Source organism: Python bivittatus, unplaced genomic scaffold, assembly GCF_059951505.1.
Source record: "Python bivittatus isolate LINGU-HERP-01145 unplaced genomic scaffold, Pbiv_v1 ctg000570_np1212, whole genome shotgun sequence".
NCBI classification, from domain to species: domain Eukaryota; kingdom Metazoa; phylum Chordata; class Lepidosauria; order Squamata; family Pythonidae; genus Python; species Python bivittatus.
The window spans coordinates 6046847-6072429 of record NW_028277097.1 but is presented as its reverse complement, the minus strand read 5'-3'; the positions used below and the strand labels follow the sequence as shown (position 1 = coordinate 6072429).

The window sequence follows — 25583 nt, the reverse complement described above, 5'->3', positions numbered from 1 at the left end:
TTCGTGCTTGTCGCCAGATTTCCCTATAAGACCTGTTATACTCACTTTTAAAACAGTAGCTCAGATAAGCAGGCTAGCTACCATTTGCTGTTGACTGTAAAGCGATGCGGTTATTTTTTTATATCAAATTATTAGATTCAGATTACTAATGAAATACATTTAATCCAGAAAGATAAAACATAAAAGATATATCTCATTTTAATATTAATCACTTTATTTTCTGTTGGTGGGATGTAACAAACAAGTACTACTATAACAAAATACACTAGTGATCAATATAAAAACCTGTATACACTATAAGTATAAATGATTTGAGTGTATAAATGTATAAATGACAAAATCTGTGTCTTTTAGCATTATTCACTGGTAAATGTACAATTCAGTGTGTGGACGTGGGTGAATTTTGATCTGATACGTTTTTTGTATTAATATTGCTTTTTTTGTAAACTTTTTATTAAAAGTTTTTAAAAGTAGACAACAACTAACAAAAACTAATATAAAATAAAGAGGAGAAAGAAAAGAAAAAAGAAAAAAGTGCAAAAAGAAAAAAGAAATAGAAGAAGCTTCTGATTGTCTTTGTAGCAAATACAAGTACAATTACAAAATTATCTCTTACTCTATGCTTACAAAAAGAAAAACTTTTTCTATTATCTATTTTTTTTTTTAGTCATCAAAGCTACAAATCATGCTAGGGATTTCCAGTCAACAATAAAGGTAGATATTGTCTTTTCTGTAATCAGGGAAGTCAGTTTAGCCATCTGTACAAGTTTTATCATCTTCACCAACCATTCCTCCATTGTGGGTAGTGCTGAACTTTTCCACTTTCGAGCATATAATAATCTTGCTGCAGTTGTCATATATGAAAACAAAGTTCCATGACTTTTTTCCAAAGAGAAAACGAATCTTGTATTTTATCAACATTGGATGATAGTGTTACATTCATATAATCAGTTGGTGTGCAAAATCTGACCTTCTGGGAAATGATCATTTGGCAGAATCATTGGCAAATTAGTAAGTTTTGTCATGAAGGATATGTTCAAATATTGTCAAAATCCTTGTGAACATGACTTACTATTTATTGCATTTTTGATTTCCATTTCGACCAGCACATCTGAAAAGGCAGACTTTACATTGCTCATTCTTCTCCTTCAGAAATTTAAGATTCCTACTGTCATTTGTAGTATAGTAAATCATGGGTCTGAGACCCTCTTTAACCATCGCTTGCTAGCCAGATCATCTGTACTGTGGTCTGTAAGTCCTAAGCTGCATAAAAACCTGGTGAGTTGCATTTCCTGTGCAAGCTTGGCTTAAACATTGGTTTCAGTGTCATGGTTTTATGTGATTAGATTGCTGGCCCCTGCCTTCAAGGGAGTGGAAAAGAACATTGTGATGATCCCAAGATAACCTCAAGAGGCAAGGGGCATGTTTGCCTTCTGAATTATGCCTGCTAATTACACAGTGTTCAGTGCTACTGACTTGGCATTAACTGCTTTGTTGCTTGTCCAGAATCCAGACTGTACCAAAAATCCATGCTCATAATAAATTAAAAGCCACATTCAGTTTCTGTCCTTTGAATCGTAACAGCTGTATAAGCTGCCAATTTCTATTTTATATTGCCTTAATTTGGAAAAGGCAGTATATCAGTGTAGTCCTGACAAAGCTATATGCCTATTTTAGGAGTGTATTTTGCAGTTGTTGTTGTTTTTTCCATCCCTCCCATCTTAAGGGATGCTACTAAAATAACAGCTCATTAAACCTGAAAATATATAAATTGAGTATTATGCCAATAAATGGCAGTAGCCATTAAGTGATAAATATTGTATAAAATATCTTTCCCATATGGAAAAGTGTAACTGAGAGCCTGCTTGTGTGCTTGGGAATAGACTAAGGAGCTCATCTTGTAAATAACCACTGATTCTTCTGATCTTATTGTTAAGGAACAAAATTAACCCAGATAAGTTAATTCAGCCATAGTAGAATATAAGAATTACATTAGATCAGCCTGCTCTGATTTAGATGTGTTGGATAATGAATTCCACAGTTCCCAAGAAGCATGGCTGTTGGTCATATCAGCTGGAAATTTAGGAGTTGCAGACCATCCCATCTGAAGAACATTAGGATGGGGCAGAACTGGTCATGAGGTGTTCCTTTTCTTGCTTTGACTGGCTTGCCAGCTGACTTTCCTAGCAATTTCTCCTTCATGACCTAGTTACCTCCAAATTACACTGTTGGAATGCATTCCCCATAGGAGAATGTCCAGAAGTTGCCACTGGAACAAAGTTGCTGGTCAATGCTAAGCATTTTAACCATATTGTCCCAATAGATAGATAGTGTGAATTTCTTTCCACTGAGTTCACAACGCTGAGAACTACTGATCTAAGTATTTTCTCTGTGATTATGCCTGCCTTGTGGAATGCTTAGCCAACAAAGATTTCTCAGGCACTAAACTAAATTAGATAACTGATCGTTCATTTTCATTTAAAATATTTAGACGCTGCGTTTTATTTTAAAAAGCTCAGAATGGTTTACTGTAAAGAACTTTTAAAAGCCTTGATATTATATATATTTAGCTTTACTGTTCTTACATCATGAAATACATGTTTGTTGGTGCTTAAGCTGGGATTTTAAGATGGATAATACAGAATAGAAGTCAACCTTCCATTCATAATATAAAATCTATGCTGGTATCTGGCCCCTGGATTCTCTTTTTTTCCAACAGTGAATTATAACTATTCAAGCCATGTTAGGCTTTTATTGAATTTCATGTTATTTTGCTACATCCAAATCCACTTCTTAAAAGAGAAGCAGAGATCTGTATATTCCAGTTATATGTAATACAGCAAGTATGCGTGGATTGTGGGGGTGAAGACTAAAAACAGATGCCCTATGCACCTTCCAGATGATCATTATAGTGACAGTATTGATTTTGTATCTCCCTGGAAATTAATAGCAGCATTCAAAATGTGGTAATAGTAGCAGTGTTGGTATCAGTACTCTTTGTCTATTGTATACAATATTCTGTTTTTCCATTTTCACTTACTTTTACAGAAACTCTAGTAGAGTTCATCTGATTTTACACCATTTTCTCTTCTCTCACACTGGTAATATTTAGCCCTGGGCAACTTGCTGTATAATGGCACTGAGTCAACAGAGAAGATATTAAGGTGGAGGAAAATAAGTCCCCCAGGCCCTAAGGCCTAGAATCTTTCTCCAGTCTTTGAAATTACATTCATTCATTCATTTATTTATAAATTTCTCTCCGCCCATCTCCCCCCAGTGTGGGACTCTGGGCAGCTCACACAAAGCATTAAAACAATAAATATATATAAATACATAATACATAAGAAATATATACAAAACATTACCAAAAAGAAGGAAAAAGTCCAAGAAGATGATATTCTGGGGCTGAAGACAGCAGGCCTCTATAGGGCTAGCCACCCCCACGCTTGATGTATTCCCTCCCCACCCCAGGCCAAGTGGCAGAACCAGGTCTTCAAAACCCTCCGGAAGGCCAGGAGTGAGGGGGCCAATCTCACCTCTGGGGACAGAATGTTCCAAAGAGCGGGGCCACAGCAGAGAAGGCCCGCCTTCTGGACCCCGCTAATCGAAGTTCTTTTACCGAGGGGGTCCGAAGCATGCCCTCTCTGTGTGATAAAGCATTGACTGGCTTTGTTCCTGTTTGGAAACTGCTTTTGGACTTTTTGCTTGAGGCTGAAAGAAACGAAATGTTGATTTTGGGGTTTGATGACTGATATATTTTATAATCAGAGAAATACTTTTATTAGCTTTTCTTATATTTTTATTGATATAGATTTACTTTGTATTATTTTAAATATTAGAGTAAGAGGTGAATGTATTTTATATCTATGCCTGTACCAAAGAAAGTCAGAAGTTACTTTTTTTTGTTTCGTATTCTTTCTCTGATTCTTTCTCTTTCTCTATTCTCTTCTTTTTTCTGTTTTTCTACATTCTACTCTTTGCTGAAATTTAATAAATTTTAAAAAACAACTAAGGGGCAGGTTACTATAAAAAGTACAAGTTTCAAACTACATGCAAAATTTACAATCAATATTTATGTACTTATTTATTTACTAGATTTATATCACTCCTTTATAACTCGAGGCAGCATACATATCCTCCTATTTTCCCCACAACAACAAATACAGTACACAACAAATATGACACTACACAAATACGAGACAATTTGGAGTAGCAAAATGTGGATGACATGATTTGAATATGGATAATGTTGAGACTTGCTGTAATGTTTCACCCCTCAAGTTTCTGAATTTTATCTGCTTCTGAACATATGCTCATTTGTTCCTTTCTCTTCTTCTTCTTCTTCCCTCTTTTCTTTCCATTCCCTACAGCTGCTTCACAGAAGCCACAGATAATTCAGTGTCGATCACCTGAAATGGAAACATTTTCATGTTACTGGACAACAGGCGATTTTCCTCCTGAATTTGCGCTGGGAAAAATTAAACTACTATATTCAAGAAGGTACTGAGAAATCAATCATGCAATTGAAACAATTATCTAAAATTAACTCAATTTTGTGTTGGAACTGCAGAAATAAAGGCCTAGTTACAGTTATGGGAGCATGTTTTTTTCATACGTATTAGGCTATGTTAGTCATGACACTGTGACATGGAAAACCTGAAGATCAATTTCTGTTTGACGCATTAAATGACAACCAATGTTCAATGGATAACAAGACAGTGATAGCTTTCCTCCAGACCAGTCCTGCTTGTTCAGACACAAGGACATGCTTTTTTAATCATGTCATGATGGGCAACCTGTAAATCAGACTTCATAAGAACATAAGAGTCCTGATGAATAAAACCAAGTATCCATCTTCTGCCTCCAACTCTGGGCAACCAGATGCCTCCAGGAAATTCTTAAATAAAGTTTAAAATATTGCTACTGATAATTCCTAGCTTCTGGAATCCCAAGGTCACATTGCTTCTTCACTGCGGGACTTCAGGGTGGCACATTTTTCCTGATATTTTGGTTAAAATTTTGAGGGTTGATTTCTCCACAGATGGGCTTATCCATGAGTATATATAGTAATACCCGTATCTTCCAGGGTTTTTATACTCAGATGTTTAATTGGGTTCACATGCAAAGTTATCACATTCTCATTCTCTGTCGGCCTCACTCCTGTCTATATGATGTAGTGGTTAAGTCATCAGGCTAGAAAAAAGGAGATCATGAGTTCTAGTCCCACCTTAGGCACGAAGCCAGCTAGGTGAACTTGGGTCAGTCATATCCTGTCAGCCCTAAGAAGGAGGCAATGACAAACCACTTCTGAAAAACCTTGCCAAGAAAACTGAAGGGACTTGTCCAGGCAGTCTCCAGGAGTCAAAAACTGACTTGAAGGAACACACACACACACAGTTTAGCCACCAAACCTCAAAAACTTTATTGTACAGCTATAAAGTTGAAAGAAGGGAGAGTGAGGAAAATTTATATTAGTTGGGGCTTTGTAACTTGGAAGAAAAGGTGATTAAGATAGGATGTCATAGAGATGCATAAATGATGAATGATATAAAGAACTTTTCTCTAAACCACTTGCACCTGAACACAGCACAAATACACCCTGGAAACCCTGTTTTTCTGCCATTTCCTCTTTCCTGTCCCGAACCCAATCCATACCTGAGGCAGTTGCTTTTAGCTTCCTGGCATTCAAGAAATGTTTCCCCTTTAAGTAGCCAACAAATCATGACAATTTTATAATGGGAGTGGGGGCCATATGGTGAAGTAGATCAGAGAGAATGTGTACACAAACCCCATGCCTGCCAGTTGTTGTGCAGGTTGCTTTTGAACATGATTTGAGTGCATCTCATGTTCACAGACTACCTGAACAACAGCTGACAGTCATGGCCGTGACATTATTGTAAATTTTGCACGTAGTGTGCTTTCTCTGGTAGCATTCCTCTTGTGAAGCCTTAAAAAGCAAGGATTCTCTCTTTTTCCCATTCAAAATATTGCTACTGCATTTAACAATAAGTAACCAGAGAGGATGATGAGGCATTTTTACAGGATGAAAAACATATTCATATATACTGGTTCTTTCTAACATAACGCATCTTTCCAGAAGAAATTTTGAGATATTAACAAGTGGAAGCTCCAAAAAAAGACAAAAATGAAAAACTGGAAGTTTTGTCCCCAGCCACACTGGGGGTCCTCTGGGCTGGCCACAAGCTGCCCCTCTCTTTTTTAAACAAAATGTTAACCTATAACATCTAAGGTGGTCAGTATCCCTGATAGTGTTATAGTGCTCAAGTAATGCTTCCCTGCTTATTGGTTTCCCCCCTTATTCTAACACTGTCCAAGGACAGTTGCAAGATATGTAGAAGCAGTTACACTAAAGTCAGATGAGCACCAAGAGAAGTAAACCAAGAAGTGCTTATTGTTTTTTTCAGGTAAGGACACATCTCATTCCTTCCTGCCTCTGGTCAGCCTCTTCTGCCACCATTCTGCTGTTGCACCAATGCAACATTGGCAGCCCAATGGATTTGCACAAGAGCAGTAGTCTACTCTAGCTAGCAATGATAGTTTGACCAGATTTGTCCCAGGTTCAGACAGATAATGGTGTCATGGGACCAATTTTGACAGAATGGGATCTAAGAGGAGGGGCAGGCAAAACATAGTGATATTTGACAGAGGCCTGGTGTCAGGCCACCCTATTCCTGCAATACTATGATTGACCACTGTTGGGTTGAAGAGGGCAGTAAGGCTGGTGGATGCAACCAATCACCTTATCTATCAGGCTCTGCATAGACAGAATCAGGACAACACCATCTGGCAGTGATCTAGAACAGATGCAGTAGAATCTGGACAGAGATCAGCAGTGGAGGCAGCATATATATGCTAGTAGCCTGTCAGTAAGACTTTAACTTGGTAATGGGAAAGGTTCTACCTGCCTCCTTCCAACTCTTTGATTCTACCTTAATTATTTGGTTTACCATTCTAGGTTGACTGAGTGGGAAGAATGGAAAGAATGTCCTGATTATACAACTTCTGGTGAAAACAGCTGTTACTTCAATACATCCTTCACCTCCATTTGGGTCCCTTATCGTGTTCAGCTTCATGCTGCAAATCAGTCATATGATGACAAATACTTCCAGGTTGATGATATAGGTACTGTTCTGCTATGCATCTCTTCTATTTCACTTCTTGGACTAGAACAAAAGCATTTGAGATTCTTGTGCTATGTATTATTTTGAAGACTAGAAGTGGTTACAGAGGGAAGGCAAACTTTTAGGGATTATCCAGAGATTTTTCAAAACATCACAAAATTATGCCACCCTCTTTCTATATTGCAGTCTCACAAACAAGAATGTTCATAAAATAAATTCACCAGCTCCTATTATAATTTGTGCTTTCCCCTAACTGTCCTGCAATGGAAATACTGCCCAATTCCACTATATACCCTCCTTAATTCCAGCTCTGCATCAAGATACCACTTCTGCTTCCCAACTCCTATCTGTCTTCCTTCTTTATAACTTAGAGAAACATGACATCACTGCTCTTGTCTAACAGGTTTAGTTCAGGTTCAGTTCTGCTCTGCTCTAGTAAGTTCTAGGTAGGTCTTGCCATAACAACAATCCTATGGGGTGCGTTGGGCTGAGAGAGAGACCTAAAATCACTGCTTACCACTACTCTGGCTGATTGTAAAAGCCTATTAAAAGTTAAAGGAGCTAAGCGTGAGACCTTGAAGCAGGTGTGGTCAGTACTCCACTTAATGTTGAAGCCCCATGATGAAAAGGGGGTGAGTTGTCCCATATACCAAGTTGGCATCTTTTTAAACTTTATTAAAACTTATGCTACAGTTTTCATGTGTGTCCTGCCTCAAATTGGAAAACAGTGCATTGGTGCCAGTTTTCAATAATTGTGCTGCCAAAATGTGGCAGTCGTGCCCTGGGGAACATTAAGAAAAAGTTTACAGGCTGTAAATGACTCCCTAGATGCCATTCCTCACCCTGCCCTAGAGGATCACTGCTGGTCAGAATCCCAAGCCACTTTTTCTGCATAGGAGCTTTACCAATTTCACAGTGCCACTCCAATTTGTGCACCAAGTATTTTAAGTATTGTAAAGTATGCAATCAATCTTTTCAAAATAATCTTTACTATTTCAATATTTAGGGATGTTGAAATAACCCCACCCGTACCACCTAAATGGACTAGGATCAAGCTTGCTAGCCACCTCCATGCGCACATGCACATGTATTTGAGTTCTCCACTTTGTGATGAGTCCCTTAGCACACCTACAGCTGTATTCATTGACAACCATTTTGTAGTAGTAATGCCCATGTAGGGGGAAAAAATCCATCTCCTCAGAAGCAAGTGGGTAAGCCAATAATCTTGATTTCCAGGAGGAAGAGTGTCATGTGTGTGTTTATGGATGGATGGATGGACAGGCAGGCAGACAGACAGACTGAGAGGGTGCACTGCTAGATGGTGTTTCCTTTTACATTTTGATTAACTCTGTGAAAAATACGTTTCAATCACAGTAATTCCTGATCCTCCAGTTGGGCTGAACTGGACAGTGCTGGACACCAGCCCAATAGGCGTCTATACTGATATTCAGGTTGCCTGGAAGCCTCCACCCTCTGCAGATGTTCGGAATGGATGGATCACACTACTCTATCAGCTTCAGTACAAAGGAGTCAATGAAACAATATGGCACGAGGTATTTATTTATTTATTTATTTATTTATTTATTTATTTATTTATTTATTAAATTTGTATGCCGCCCATCTCCCCCCAACTGGGCAGCTCACAATTAAAAGAGCAAAACTCAGAGACCTTTCCCCAGCCTGGGGCCATCCAGAGGTATTGGGAATAAGAGGCAGAGATCGGAGCCCTGCAAAAGCTTAAAAGCTTGTTATTTACATTTTGGGAAATACTTTGAGAACAGTACCATAGGTACATCTGTAGGGTTGCGTGTCAGTGAATTATAGTCCCATAGACTCCACAAACACACTCAATTTTCCTGTGTAATATATACTGCAAGTGGGACTGGCAACAAAATTTAGTGTTGTCCACAATTCTAGCTATATCTTTCTATTTCTCATGCTGTATTTTCCTCTCTTTCCCTCATTCATTCTGTATTTAATATTTAATAGTGATCCCTCTACTTAACAGACCTCTGATGTTGTCCCCTTTGCTGCTCTGCATCCCTCTTGCATGTGGATAAGGCCAAAAGCACAGCTTGAACCTTAAAAATAAGATGGCTGGTGTGGGTCTTCCGGGCTGTGTGGCCGCGTTCTGGAAGTCTCTCAGAGAACCGCTCCTGTCTGTGCTCCTGCTCTCTGAAGATGCCAGTCACAGGTGCTGGTGAAACGTTAGGAAACAAAACTTCCAGAACACGGCCACACAGCCCGGAAGACCCACACCAGCCATCGTATGCCGGCCGTGAAAGCCTTCGACAATACTTTAAAAATAAGCATTATATTACATTAGCAATGTACACTTCAACCATGTGGTCCAGGAAATAAACTGGCGCAATCAAGTTCACAGCCTGCCTTAAAAAAGAAACGGTCACATATTGAAGCATTAGTGTGGGTATCTGCACTATATTGGAACCACTTGCTGACATATTTAGTTCTAATTCACAACACATATTGAGATAAAATTCAACCTGCAAGATTGCAGGTTTTCAAAACCTTTCTGTATTGTTCTAAAAGAAGCATTTCCCAGGTGGGTTTTTTTCTTACATGTAGTTAAAAGATTCTGGGAATTGAAGTCTAATACAGGCACCAGGCTAAATTAGGAAAGACTGTTCTAGAATCTCAAAACACCCAAATCCTAACTCTGCCTCCTTGCATAGTTTTATGCTTAAAGAATGTGCTTGCTTATGAGTAGCAGCAGTCAATTGAGGAGCATTCAATTTATTATTACAGCTGGATCCAAAACACACTACCAAATTTCCAATATATGCTTTGAAGACATGCCAAGATTATGAGATACGGGTTCGAGCAAAGGGAACACCTGCAATTTTTGGCGAATTCAGTGAAGTGCTCTATGTGTCGTTTGGTTCAAAAGGACTAGTGCCATGCGAGGAAGGTGAGAAAAGCATCTTCTGTGATGTTGCCTTTTAAATATTTTCTGAACATCTGACATCTGAATTCACTGCGAACTGTTGTGTGCCCATATGGCTCATACTGTGCATGTGATGTTTGCAGGCACACGTGCAAAGTTCTTCTGAACCCAACTTTCCCAGTGGAATATGAGCTATACATGGGAACTTTAGCCTAGAAAATCAAGCAGTGCTCCTTCTTTTACCATTTCTGCTAGAGACTGAACTGGTAGCGCTGGGGGAAAGAAGCTATCCTGTGAACATATGGGCAGAGGGTAGATATATAATATTATGATTCAAGAGGTTCTACGGGCATCTGGACCTTTCGTTAGAAATGGGACGGCTCGTAAACCACATGCCTTCTTAGCCACAAGACTCTCTTACTTGTGTTGGGGCTCTTCTTGGCAAATCTGTAAATACAGCTAGTTTCTTTTCCCATCACTTAGAGCTTTTTCTTTTTGTTTTGTTTTGCACTATTATGTAGCTCTTGTAAAGATTTTTCAAAGGTGGGAAGGCAAGCCCAAGATCTTGCCTTTCTGGCAAGCTACACTGCTAGGTTTTATTAAAGATTAATGTTTCTGGTTCAGGGAGCTGTGTCATTTGCTTTGCTTTTTAACCCTAACTCTAAGTATTTTCACTTGTTGGCTAAATAATCATGTTTTACATATGAACTGTTTCAAGTAGGAACCATTTTATTATGACTTTTTTAATCATAGAAAGGCATCTATGAAGTGTGCTCATAGTGCCTTTATTTTTAATGTAGGCCCTAAACTCTACAAATCAATAGTTCCGTAAAGGTTCAAGGCCTCATTCCCAGCTTTTCAGAGGAAAGAATCTCTAACCAAGCTGAAAATAGATCCAAACAAAGCTACAATTACGTCAGATCTCTTTTTTTAAGAGTGTGATTTTTTTCACAATTACACCATTCATTCCATTGCTGAAAAAATAAAAGTATTTTCACTTCAGGAAATATGGTACATAAGAAGGGGGGAGCCAACACCAGTGGACCAATCTGATGCAGATTCTTCCAGATTGGGTCAAAATATGAATTTTTCATATGGATCATTACTGTTTGGTTTTGTTTTGTTTTAGGGGAAACCTTCCCTTCCCTCCCCTCCTTGTAACTTATTTTTAGAATTCAAGATCATTCCAAGATATCCATCTGTATAAATATCCTTAAATTCCCCCATGGAGTGTAATACAATTAAAGCAGAAAAAGCTTCTTTCAATGGAAGTGAATTCCTGTGGTGTCCCGAGTGCAACTTGCTCAGAATGCATTTCTAACTTAGGTTTCCCTCAGGAAAAACCGCAGCTGTAGTTCTCTTAAATGCATTATTTACTATATGAAGGCCAGAAAGGAAAAAAATGTCTTCCAATACTATGGCATTGAACTTTTTTTTTTTAACAGATTGTGTGAAAAAGAAGAATGTATGAGAAAGGGAGACAGAGACAGAGAGAGAGAGCATGGAAGACAGGTGTTTGGGATGTGCAAATTAATACTAATTATTCTGTTCCAACAATAAGCTATATTGAGTTTAGTTCCATTTGAGTTTCTGAGTTATGCAGAGGGTGTGTTGAAGGTATTGTCATCTCAGAGCAGGGTGCTTAAAGAAATTTAGGGGGGAAAGTGTGCGTAAATTTTCTTTCTTAATGGAAAACCATTACTTAACATTATTTCTGTGCTTTGCATACTATTGTTTACTCCAGAAAATATTGTGATGAGAATATATGTATGTAGAAAGTCAGAGGAAATCCCATTGTGGTGGAGGAGTGTTTCATTGTGCGTATCTGCTTAGATGTAAGCCCCATGGAGTGGACTGAATAAGCATGCATCTGATTTGGATGGTCTTAAGGAAACAACGAATGTCAGATTCCTCAAGAAGAATTCTAAACAGGGCTGTATGGCACTTTAGATCCAAGGGCAAAAGCTACTTTGAAGAGTGCAGAGGCAACTGACATAGCACCTGTCTGCAAGTCCTTAAATCAGTCCCACAGTAGCTGTGGAGAGCAGCCACATGATCCTAGGAAAAGACACATCTGCTTTAAGAAGTTGCAGACAGGTTCTCCATGTGCACCCCTGCACACTCTGAAGCACCTTTAAGCTCTGCATCCAAAGCTCAGCGCAGCTCTAGTGACTGTGGGGAAGCTGAGTTCCTCGCAGGAGGAATATTTGAATGAAAGGATTTGACGGATTAAGTCTTTAAATTTGTGCAGAGTGCATGTCACTCCAACTGGTTCCCCATTATGATGCTTACCAAATACATAATTCCAACTTCTGTAACCTGCAGGAGCATCTAAGAATATATTTTGGGAGATTTCTTTGGCTCCCTTTAAGATAAATGTATTTGTTGGCCTAATGAAGCATTCTGAACCCTGGGAACAAAAAGTAATGGAGGAGGAAGAGGACTTGCCACCTTTGCTCATTCAGTTGATGGAGCTTTGTATGATGAGATTGTGAACATGGAAACTTAGATTACTGTTTGGAAACAATGGCAAATTAGAAACACAAGTCTATCAAAAAACAGCCCACGCTAACCAAGTGCTCCATTACCAAAGTAACAACCCAACCTCCCACAAGAGGAGCTGTGTAAGCACATTATTCAGACAAGCACAAACGGACTGCAGCAACCCAGAACATCAGAAAAAGAAACAGATCACCTATACAACATCTTCCAACAAAATGGATACCTACACGACTTTATAGGGACGTGATGGCACAGTGGATTAATGACACTGGAAGTTGCTGGCCAGAAATGGTCAACACTTCAGCAGTTTGAGCCCAAGGTCCACGCAGCGGGGTGAGCTCCTGTCTTGCACCCTTAACTCCTGCCCACCTAGCAGCTGAAAAGCATAAGCAAGTAGATAAATAGGTACTCTCACCCTGGTGGGAGGAAAAATGCTGGCGGCGGCGTGCACGGGAAAACAGGAATCGGTTGCTGGTTGCTGGACGCAATGCAATGGAACAGACTTGATTTCCTGCGACCACCAGCTGGGCTCTGCCTTAGGAAGGAGGCAATGGCAAACCACTTCCAAAAAAACCTTCCCAGGAAAACTGTAGGGACTCGTCCAGGCAGTCTCTGTAGAATCGGTCACAACTGAAAGCGGATTGATTAATGAAAAAAAAAAAAAAAGCAACTTTATGCCTGACCACTCAACCCACTACATCACAATCAGCACAAGCTATGAAAAGGATAACACTGCCGTACCTCAGAAACAACCAACAGACTATTACAACTACAGGGCATCACCGCAGCACACAAACCAACTAAACATCTTAAGCAAACCAAAAGACCCAGTAGCCCAAGAAGAAAAAACAGGAGTCATCTACAACATACAGGGTAAGGACTGTAATAGCCACTGCGTAGGACAGACAGGCAGAAAACTAGTAAAGTGCATCCATAAACACCAACTAGCAGTCAGAAGACACGATGAAAACTCCTTCATCTCACAACACATAGACAGACTCAACCATAGTTTCATCTGGGAAACTATGAGCATCCTAGAAAAAGCCATATCCAAAAATGCTAGGGAATTCCTGGAAGCTTGGCACTCAGACACATCAGCCATCAATAGACACATAGAGATAAACCACATTTACACACCATTCAAAAGATACAATAAGAAAGCTAAGAAGGAAACAAAAAGACCAGAGCACATCCTCTCCAGCAACCTACACCCAGATAAGCAGGGATTAAAACCAGACAAACAATCAAGCAGAAAACAATACTCTAATCAAGGAACTACCAAGGAGACAATCAAGCAGAAAATGATACCCTAATCAAGGAACTACCAAGGAGAAACCTCGACCAACACTGGCAGGGCAAGAAACTGTATATAAACAGGGAGCAAACCCCACACTCACTAGCACTGATGATGTTACCTAGTCACGTAATGAAGCCTCTGCAATCAACCAACCAAGCTCAGAGAGCACCAAGGACTCCACCATTCAACCCTGAGCTACAGATATTATCTTCTATTGACTTGAAAAAACAAGACAAATTGTGAAAGACTGAACTTTGGGGACTGAACAGCTAATTTGGGGAGCTTCGTTAATTATCCAGTCTTGTCTCATTGTCTGATATCCATGCTTTAGTGGGTTGGTATTATGAATTAGCTTACTGCAAGCAAACTGCTGATAGAGCCAACAAAATAAGGATAACATTTGAAGTTCTAACCTGGCAGAAGCAGAAGAGATTTAAAATAGAGGCAAAGTTTGCAATATGTGAAAAGCTAGAAATGGCTATTAAGAGTATTTGAATTCTAAGCAAATACTGTAAAAAATGAAAAGTCCCGGTGAATATGAATTAGCAAAGAATTGTATTATTTCTTACAGCAGAGAAGAAATGTCTCTCATTTTATTAAGTGGATTAGAAATGTCTTGGTTTATTAATGGGATTCAGCTAGAATAGCTGTTTCCGATCTGGTTACCCTCAAATCAGAAGTATCCACAGGGAAGGGAAAGGGAAGCAAATGACAAAAGCAACATTGTGCTGAAATACCATCAGTGCATGTACAAAAGGGATGTTGCTTATAGCACGCCTCTGCTCCCGTGGTGTTAGACTTCAGTACCCAGAGAGTGTAGTCACTGGAAAATGATAGGCATTGAAATCCAATTTATCTGGACAACACCAAGCTGGGAGAGCTAAACAAGAAGGACCTAGTTGACTTACCAGGGAGATGCCACGTGTGGGAAATCCACACATCACACAGACATTTTCTAAACAAGCATGAAATGGCAAGATTTTTATCAAAGAAATAGAAACAAAACTGGGAAGTGATGCAAATGTCACATTTTTAATTGTGTTGTTGTTTCAGAATTCCAGATTCCTTGGCCTTTGGTGATGGCCTTTGGGACACTTGGCCTAATGGTGATGCTGTCTCTTGTCCTCTTTTCCAAACAGCAAAAGTAAGTTTGGGGTAGATTTTTGCCCCCAATCTAGTCATCCATTTTCTGTTGCTTTTCTCTAACACAGAAACTATTGGCAGAGTCAATTTACTCTGGGTCTCCAAGGTACATTTGTTATTTTATCAGGGCAAAAGGGTTTTCAGATACTCTTTCCAGCCAAATGGTTTTCTGACTGATGGTAGATTGTGGTCACATAGGGGACCAAAATAATCTTTATGGGAGATGATGGAATGGGAAACTGTTGAGGGTGGGTGGGTGGGAGGGTGGGTGGATTTATTATTTAAGGGGACCCTAATATTTGCAAACAATAAAATAAACTTTAAGAAAAAAATAAACAAGTTGAAAATTCCAAAACAGCCAAGTAAAGTCTAGACATATTCAATGGGCTGTTGGATGGTTATGAAATAATTCAGTAATCTGTAATGACTATTATAAATAAGCATGTCAAAAGGGAATTGAATGTATGAATAATGATATCAGCAAGAACTTCCAAGGTTGCCACATTTAAACTCTCAAGAACAGTTTCATTATATTTTATTTGCTATATTAAGCTAACCCTCAAAACACCGCAAAGGCAGAAGACTTCAATTGTCTGACATCCATTATTTGATTTTGGAGGCATGGAATTTGAAGCGCTCATATACCACAGATCACTCTGATGAAAACCAGAATCTATGCAAATTAAAATCCATTCATTCATATATCAAACAGGCAAGGATGGGCAAGCTGAAAATATTCCAGGGTACCCCCTGAGTTCTTTTAAAATAAAGTGTGCAAATAAAAATAACCAGAGCAAAAGCCTCAAAACTGAATATGTTCTTTATTATAACATTGGTTCATCCTAATCTAAAGCTGGGTGACCAGTCACTCTCTCTCAGCCCTAGGAAAGAGGCAGTGGCAAACCACTTCTGAAAAATGTTGTCAAGAGAACTTTAGGGGACAGTTTCTAACAGTCAAAAATTACTTAAAAGTACAACGTTAAGTTTGTATATGACGTACTATTATACTTTCTAGTTTCTGTACTTTTACTAAGAAATATGTAAACATTTTAACATATCACTATTACATGTATTTGCAATTTACTCATATTATGGCACACAAACCTGTACTTGGTTTGGGAAAAGCTGCACAAAACCATTCTTTTCCTGCACACAGCATGTCAGAAATTAGAGGGAACATTGCTCCCCAGTTGCAATTGAAACTGATGGCAGGGAACTGATTTAACCTGCAACAGATCATTAGCCAGTTTGCAGCATGACTGAGGCCACAAAGACTCTGGAGTCCCTTATGCTAGGTCTCCAGCCCATCCTTTGATGCCTCCTTTTCCCACTTTCTGACATCAAAATTTTGGAAAATAACAACTCTGGAGATCAGCTTCCCATTCTCTGAAGATGGACTATTTTAAAGGGAGAGTTCTGTCTTATCCCCTTGCCTAGGATACCTTCCTAACGAATATAAGGACTATACCCTTTGTACTACTCTTAAGTTAGCTAGGATAAAATCTAGACTGTAGCATTTGAGAGTGCTGGTTGGGAGATGGATGCTACATAATTTTGAATATTCCCCCACATAAAGATGTCTGCATGAGAAATAAATAAATTAAAAGTGTGTTGGTTTACAAGAACATCTTGAATGTTTTCTTAAATTTAAGTGTGAATGTATTGCATTAGAAATAAAGATGCCTCTCCTTTTTTACAACCCCTCCCCTTAAAATCTCTCCATCTCAATGTACATGTTGACAACTAGAGGAGCCTTGTGGGTTGCATCCAGTTGCTAATATAAATCATCAGTTCAAAATGTTAAATATTCTAGCATTGGTCATGCCTGCTAAACTGTAAATTCAAAAGGTTAAGAAGATATTATGCCAGCTGCTTCATAAGTTCAAAAGATGAAACAGAGATAAGGGGAAAGCAACAGTCATGCAGCAGTTATGGAATAGAGAATGAAAGCTGCAATCAAGACTTCAGAAGTGAAGGCTATTTACAGTTATGGGAAAGAATAAAGAGTAGGAGGATCTCCAAGCAAAATGAAGATAGAATCTACAGAGCTGGATTCAGTTTCAGAGGGCTGCATTCAAGGAAGGGATTAAAATTAAAAACCCGAAAGCCAATAACCTGGAGGAGGAGGACAAGGTGGAGGAGATGATGATGATGATGATGATGATGATGATGATGATGAAGAAGAAGAAGAAGAAGAAGAAGAAGAAGAAGAAGAAGAAGAAGAAGAAGAAGAAGAAGAAGAAGAAGAGGAGGAGGAGGAGGAGGAGGAAGAGGAAGAGGAAGAGGAAGAGGAAGAGGAAGAGGAAGAGGAAGGAGAAATGGCAGTCATGACTCCTCCAGAGAACCCCCAGGCCCTGAAGCTTCCACATACACACACACCTTGCTGCTGCTCTTGGATGCCCTGAGATGAAGAAAAAATTGACAGCTCTGAGAACGGATCAACACCACTGAATAAGTATTAGTATCAGTATCAATATCAGTCAGAAATGGTGCAGTTGAAACTATCAGAAGAAATAAAGCTTCATTTTTACTTGTATTTTCTTTTAGCACCCATCCACCCCCCGCACTGAGGTATAGCATAGACCTCTCTGTAGCACTGGGAACTCTGGATCATGGAGGACTGTTCCAGGAGACTTGTCTCCTCTTCTGTCATCCAGTGCTTGTCAGAGTCAAAAGTTGCCTCCCAACAGTGGGATAAAGATGTCATCAAGTTTGTCAGAAATCCATCCATTCATATATCAAACAAGCAAGGATGGGCAAGCTGAAAATATTCCAGTGTACCCCCTGAGTTCTTTTAAAGTAAAGTGTGCAAATAAGAATAACCAGACCAAAAGCCTCAAAACTGAATATGTTCTTTATTATAACATTGGTTCATCCTAATCTAAAGAAGGAAATTTGAGGGTGGGAAAAAAAGAGGGGGGTGCTAAGGGAAAATACAAGCAAAAATGAAGCTTTATTTCTTCTGGTGGTTTCAACTGCACCATTTCTGACTGATATCGATGCTGATACTAATACTTATTCAGTGGTGTTGATTCCCTTCATCTCCTCCTCCTCCTCCTCCTCCTCCTCCTCCTCCTCCTCCTCCTCCTCCAGGTTATTGGCTTTCAGGTTTCTAATTTTAATCCCTTCCTTGAATCCAGCCCTCTGAAATTGAATCCAGCTCTGTGGGTTCTATCTTCATTTTGGTTGGAGATCCTCCTACTCTTTAGTCTGTCTCAGCACTGGAGTTATGTCTGTTTGGAGAGTACATCCAGGTGTGTCCTGGGGTGAACCAGAAGAAATCCGACAGGATAGCTAGTCAGCAGTGACTGCCAGTTGCAAGGTGGATCTCTGAAGAGTTGCCAAGGTGCTGTCCTAGAGCTTCCTTTGTGGACAATGTTTGTTGAGTTGGTTGAACTTCATTCAGGTTTTGAATATTGAGCACAACAATTAGCATAATCAGCAAGGTACTGTTAGCAATGTGGGAAAGGATTAAGAACTAGATCTTGCCTACAGGCAGGATAAAAGGTTCCCTCCCACTGAAGGAGAATAGGAAGTTTGACTTTTTAATTAAAACCGTAATTGCACTGGGTCCATTCCCATGGAGTGAGAAAGAAAAGGTATTTAAAAATGGCCACAAGCTAGCAAATTGCTCTTTAATCATTTGAAGAATGCTGCTCTGTGAAGGAGCCATTGGAAAGGTTAAAACAGCCACCGCAGCTTCTCTTTTCTCAGAAACTATGCTCAGGAGTCAAAGGAGAAGTGCAGACTTGTGTAAAACCAATTAGCTAAATTGCTGAACAAATTGGCAAAATTAGTACTGCTGAGCAGCTCCACCTGAGGAACAAACACCTGTTTATGACCCAACTGAAATTCCAAATCATGGGAATTGGAATAAGATTGGATGAATCTATCCAAGAAAGTCTGGAACTCCAAGCTTAGATAGGAAACCTACTAAAGCAGAATTGAGTATTCACGAACTGTAGTATATGATAAAGGAACTATCCAGAGGTGCAGTTTACCAACAGATAAGTAATTGTGAAAACGACTTTCAGTTAGCAATGACCTGGCAGGATTTAAATGCTTTAAGACAAACAGCGGAGTTATTGCAGGAAACCTGCCATACCAAGGCACATGATCATGTCACAAAAAGATCTGTTCAGTTTATGACAGGAGTGGCTTTCACAATGCTCATGGTTTGCTCCATCGTTACGATATGCACCCCAATGCTATCAATGCATTTAAACTTCAGTAGGGGATGGTCAGTGGTTCGCTCCTTAATTCCTATGTTTTGTTTTTCCTCACAATTTCATTCTTGGGGCTACAGAAATACATTTTGAAACTAGACCAATTTCTTGGCTTTTCTTAAAAGCAGGGGCTTTAAGTGGCAAGAGCTCTGTCTGACCTATCATGCTACCAAAATAAGCAATTTTACTGTGTTTTTTTTTTTTTTTGATGCACTTTAGAATTCCTAGAACTTAAATGTTAATTTTTCTTTTTCAGGTTGAAAATATTGATCCTTCCTCCTGTTCCAGTGCCCAGAATTAAAGGAATTGATCCAGACCTGTTAAAGGTAATGGGCAAATTGACTGCGGTTGTACAAAATCAACATGCTTGAGGGTTTGTCTGCATAGCACGGATGGCTTAAATATTCTAAAATGGTATACTATCTAAGGAAAAGTGTTGTCCAATTTCTTGCATAGGTTTATGTAATAATTTTTACACATTTAGTAAAAGCATTCTTTCCAGTTTGGTGTTGGGACTGATTGATTGATTGATTATGTGCCATCAAGTTGGTGTCAACTTTCAGTGACCACATACATAAAGAAATATTCTCGAGGATGATCTGTTCCCAAACTAGTTCTTCAAGTCTTCCAGTGGTGTACCCATCACCTCTGTAACTGTACCCATCCCTTGTAGCTGGTTGTCCTCATCTTCTCTTTCCTTCCACCTTTACCAGCATTATAGACTTCTCCAAAGATAAAGGTCTTTGATATAACATTTAAGTTCTAGGAATTCTAAAGTGCATCAATGATATAGATTATAGATAACGATATAGATAAAGGAAATAAAATGCCCAGAACTCCCAACTTGTGTGTCCTTAAATGATGGACCATTTTGAGAGATTTTTTGGACTTAATATACTACTATACTCATGCAGATTTTAATATGGGCCTAGTATAGGCTATCAGCATACTGCTAGTTCCTTGTGATACAAGAAGCTGAATCACACAAAGTAGGTTAAGGTTGTACATTACTTTGCAACCAACTTTAATAATCCCAAGCCAGAGTGTTGTCTTTGTCTTTGGCTAGTAACAGCAAAAGAGTCCAAGGAGTCAGAGGACAGGAGCAGATGCTAATTGTGCTGACTCCTATAACTCCCTCTCATGGGAGTCTCCAGCAAAGCTAGTATTCTTAGACATCACATTAAGACTTCTGCTCCCAGGTTTCCTCTGTCCTCTAGTTGCATCAGGTTTCAAGTCTGGGGCATAATTTGCATGATCTTTTAATTAGGCAATTGATTAAGAATTCTGTTTGAGTAGAATAACTACTACTGCAATGCATGTAGAATTCATACATGAATGACATATTTAAACAATAATTGTTACTCCTTTGTTGTATTTTTAAACATTTGTCCCAAGAAAGGAAAACTGGATGAAGTTAATTCCATCTTAGCCAGTCATGGTAGCTACATGCCCCAGCTTTACGGAGATGACTCTTGGGTGGAATTTATTGAGCTGGATATTGATGAAGCTGAAGAGAGAACTGAAGGATCAGATACTGATAGGCTCCTTGGTGATGTTCACATGAAGTCTCATGGCTGCCTTGCAGTGAGGGATGATGATTCTGGACGGGCCAGCTGCTGTGAGCCTGATATCCCAGAGACTGATTTCAGTGCAAGTGATACATGTGATGGAACTTCAGATATTGATCAGTCCAAAAAGGTAACTGATAAAGAAGAGGATCTCTTGTGCCTTGATCAAAAAGACAGCGAAAAGTCAATGCCAGGTCTTGATGATGTATCTGCCCACTTGCTGTCGGATGATCCAACCAAAGAACAGGACCTAAAACCCCATGTTCCTGCCACTGAGATAACCAATCCACCTGTCCAGACCCAGTTAAGCAATCAAAGTTCAGTAGGAAACATTGACTTTTACACACAGGTCAGCGACATTACACCAAGAGGAAGTGTTGTGCTATCCCCGGGACAAAAAATTAAGATGGGGAAAACCCAAAGTGAAGCTCAGAAAGAACCAGTTGCACAGTGTCAACCAACCTTGGCCACGGACAGTGCCTATTTCTGTGAGTTGGATGTGAAAAAGTGTGTCACTGTGACACCTCCCAAAGAGGATGAGCCAGAAGTTCAAGTCCAGAGCTTTTTCGAGGATGCTTACTTGACCACTGATAGCCTTATCACTCATCCTGTGAGCCCTACTACAGTAGCAACAGCTGCAGAAGAAAAAGAGCCAGAAGGTTCTGAGATACCTGTGGCAGACTATACCTCCATTCATATGGTACAGTCTCCACAAGGCCTTGTTCTCAATGCTACAGCTCTCCCTGTGCCAGACAAAGAATTCATCATGTCATGTGGCTATGTGAGCACAGAGCAACTTAACAAAATCTTGCCATAGCTTTCTTTTTCTTGAGTATGTGGGAAACTGTATCATCCCTAGCTCCATAAGGCCCAATATACATATAGAGTTCTTCAAGCACAGGGGTTTTCCAATTCATTTCAGTGTTACAGAAAGCTTCTGATGTTTGCAGAACATTTATTAGTTATTATGTGAATGGGGAGGCAAATTCCCAAGAGGAATTCTGTGTTCCTATGCTTTAACCAGAGCCAAGATGTCCAATAGTTTCAGATGGTTGGTGATGATGCAGCCCTTTCCACTTTCACCTGTGATGTTGAGTCAATCACAGTATTGTCTTTGTGTCTTGTAAATATTGTCTTACAAAATGTTGCTGGGGCTGGTTCAGTAGCGTGACTGTCTTTTGTTGTAGGTATTGATTTGGGCTTCACCCAAACACATTGGATGTCTGTGTCATGCATTGTAAATCGTTTTTCTTCAAAAAGCTAATAGTAAGTGTGGAATTTTGTTTGTGTGCTTGTTTGAACATTTTGAGAAGTTTATACTGGGAATTGGAGAATGAAAGATTAGATAAAGAAGCAAAAATAGTTTTGTTAAATAAAGCATTATTATGGTTAATATAAATATAAATCTACTTTAATACTTCATATAAGCAAGCATGAATATTTTATACTTAGACTGCACACTGTAGTTTAATTATTATGATCTGTCTATGGAATGTATCTGCTGCAATCAGTGTAGCAATTACAAAAAGAATAAGGAAAAATATTTTTATACCTCCATCAAAGCTATAGAGAATTTAAGTTGTGGCACTACTGGGGGTGGGGGGTGGGGTATTCATTTCTTAAAAGCACTATTCATACTTCTACATTTTGTAGCAAACCACAAACACGTACAACATTGAATATTTTTTACTGGCATATCAATCTGTCGTACAATTTTATAGCAGTAAAACCTAAAATGGATTTGGATTTTTCAGGGCTTTTTAGGAACACAGTTACATTTTTTATAACTAAAGGGTAAATAGGTGAGTTGATAGTAGTATTCTTCACAACAAAACGTTTACATCCTTTAAAGGTTAAACAAAAAACCCAACACTAATACTGAGTCAAAGTTAGGTTGTCAGCATTTTAGATTTTGAATCAAATGAAAATACGAAACTCAGTAGAACAGTATTATAAACAGTGCAACTTTTTATTTAGGATAATCTGCTAATTAATACTGATTGTAGGAGAGTTTTAAAGAATTAGTGTGCTTAAGCCTTACATGTTCTTTTCTCATGGTACGCCTTAACATATTTTAATTTTATATTTTGTTTACATAAACCAGGTTTAAATTCCAAGGCCTTTTCAAATAGGCAGTCTGCTTACTTGTTTATTTCCTCGCTGTTTTCCAGACAGCTAATACTGCTCTCAGCCTGAGCCCGCAGGTGACTGTTCCTAAATGTAGACCTAGAGTATGTCCAGCACACAAACTTCCTAGAGTCACTGACCTGAACTGGGAGTTTATGACCTGGAGATATGAAGCTTTTGTGCCGTATAAACGTTTCCTTGTTCTGATTCAGAAACCTTCTCCATCTAGCCCTGATAGACATCTTTTACTGACCGTAGCTCCCTGAGATCTTCGGCAGAGGTCTTTTACATTATCTATTGCCCGAGTCTTTTTTTTAAGATGTCGGGGTCAGTCTTAGACTCTTCTGCACATAAAGCGTGCATTATATCACCAAGCTAGTGATCCCTGATAGGGGCAGAAATGTGGATGGGAAAACATTACAATGAATTCAGAGCTACTCAGAGATGATTACAGTTGTCCCATTATAGAAAGGGTGCAGATATTTTGCACTGATCACAATAATGGGTATCCACATAACTGTGGCGGGGGGGCGGGGGAAGAGTTGTCTCTGAACTGGTCTTAAGAGGATTTAAATCTAGAAGAAAAATCTTTCCTTTCCATTGCTGTTCCCTTTGTGGGCCATTACAGTTAGTGGCCATCTGACAAGCTGTGATAGTAATGAACGTAGTATGTAGATTACACTTGCCTTCTTGGAAATGTGTTTATATTATACCTGGGTGGGGGGTTTGTTAGTATTGTTTTGATTTGTTTTAAAGAAGCAAGGTGAAGGTCTTGTTACGTAGTGTATTTGCAATAGTCTTCAGTCTTGAAGACAACCGTAGTGCAATTGCTGCCTGTTTGCTTAGAAGTAAGCCATAGTATGTTCTATCAGGCCAACTTCCATGAGGTGGGCTTTTATGTTGGCCAATCTAATTAGAGAGAAGTTTGCAAAAAATTCACATGGGACTTCTTAATAAAGTTGCTTAGGATGATACCACCACAGAGAAAGAAGGCAAGCTTCAGTTATTTAAATTTTTGAAGGCTTCTTAATAAGAGAGGAAAGTTAGACTGGCTCTTTTTTCTGCTAGAGGTACCTATCTCGCTCAGCTAATTATCCCTAGAAAAACTGAGAACTGGAAAGGGGTGGCAGGATACATTGGCAGGTTGTAAGAGACCCTGTTGGTAGGAACAGCTAAAATGAAAAGAATTCCAAGTGAGCAAGCTTTAGGAGACATATGAAATGGTGTAGAAGTTTAAAAATGACCACACACCTGCTTCTCAGCAACAACTGTTAAGGTTTAGATTCCAACATCCTGGGTTACATACGCAGGCCTTGGGCAGGGATACACATGTTAGTATGTATAAGCATCTTAAAAGGAAGAAAGTTGCTCGGAAGCAAGTCAACAATTCAGAAATAAACTTTCTGATGTATTCATTCTTTGGCTTGTATTTGGCTTTGCATTTAAGATGTATTTTCTCTAACAGCTGGCACCTTTAATTTTAAGCACTAATGCAATTAAAGCTATGTAAGCCTCTCTTAATGGCGAGGGAAATTAATGCTATGTTTCTCTTGTCAGATAGATGTTTTTTTTTTCCATCACCAAAAACTAGTTAAATACCTCAATCAATCTCAGAATGTCATTTTGGTACTTTGCTGGTTACGTAAAACAATATACTACAGTATGAAGATTTGTGTATTTCTGTTTATATATTTAACTTGCCTTATGTCAGTGTTCTAATTCCTTCCTCAAAGTTTAAATAAATTTATTTTCTTTAATTCATCATGATATCATTGCATACTTCATTGCAAAACCCTTACAATGAAGGGGGGAAAACACATAATTTCAATCAGTCCTTTACTATCAATGGATGCCATTTTTTAGATGTCATTCCTGTAAAGTATAAATGAAACCACATGGGAAATTCATAGAAAGCATGATTGGCAGCCCTGATCTCCACATCTACCTTTTGTAGCTGAGAATGAGGACATCCTAATCCACTCTAGTAATCCATTCCTGTTCATGGAGATGCTGGATGGGATTCTGAGGATTGTAGTCCACCTCATCTAGAGCAGGGTTGGGGTCCATGAATTCCCTCTTTGTGGCCCTTGGGATCCTTTTTGAAAACTGGAAGCATACTTTCCCATCATTTTGTAAGCTTTAAAATACGTATGCCACAGTTAAAACCCTAAGAAAACTATGCAAAAGCCCTAAAACAGCCCCACCCACATGTGTGGTGTGACCCCATGAAGTCCCCCGGTTTCTCAGAAATGTGACCCTTATCTACGAAAGGTTGCCCACCTCTGAGCTACAGAAGTTTAGGTAGCCTCAAGAACTCTGCTGCCTCCACTGGTGAAACAGCACAAGAGATATCGGGGGGGGGGGGGGGCAACTAGCTCTGAATGTAATGAACATGGATATTCTTTTGGTTATGAGAAAAGTTGCTCTGGGGAAGTCTGAGCAAGGTTTGGATCACAGGGACTCTCATGGAGAATTCTAACATCCCAACCATCTCCAGATACCACCTTTCCATTCCACCTTTCCATCTGTTTCAAAAGGAAGCATATAAATGACTGTATGAATTTTAAAAATCACAAGAAACCTTCACAGGTGTAAGACACCCTGCAGGTGGAAAGCTTCTCTGCCTCCTACAGGATATGGGCTGGCTTCATTGTGAACTTCTGATGGTGGCAC

General features: G+C 39.2%; 1 protein-coding gene across 3 annotated transcripts in view; it reads left to right on the top strand.

Moving 5' to 3' along the window:
• The window catches only part of GHR (growth hormone receptor), a 130115-nt gene extending 105444 nt beyond the window's left edge, over positions 1–24671 (top strand). For all 3 annotated transcript variants that reach the window (XM_088152889.1, XM_088152887.1, XM_088152888.1), the window contains 7 exons: positions 4371–4500; positions 6977–7143; positions 8517–8695; positions 9909–10071; positions 14900–14990; positions 19472–19541; positions 20611–24671. In XM_088152889.1, coding sequence (XP_088009015.1) covers positions 4415–4500; positions 6977–7143; positions 8517–8695; positions 9909–10071; positions 14900–14990; positions 19472–19541; positions 20611–21600 — 1746 coding nt within the window. In that variant the 5' untranslated portion in view covers positions 4371–4414 and the 3' untranslated portion in view covers positions 21601–24671. The remainder of the gene's footprint in view (positions 1–4370; positions 4501–6976; positions 7144–8516; positions 8696–9908; positions 10072–14899; positions 14991–19471; positions 19542–20610) is intronic.
• Positions 24672–25583: the final 912 nt, after the last annotated feature.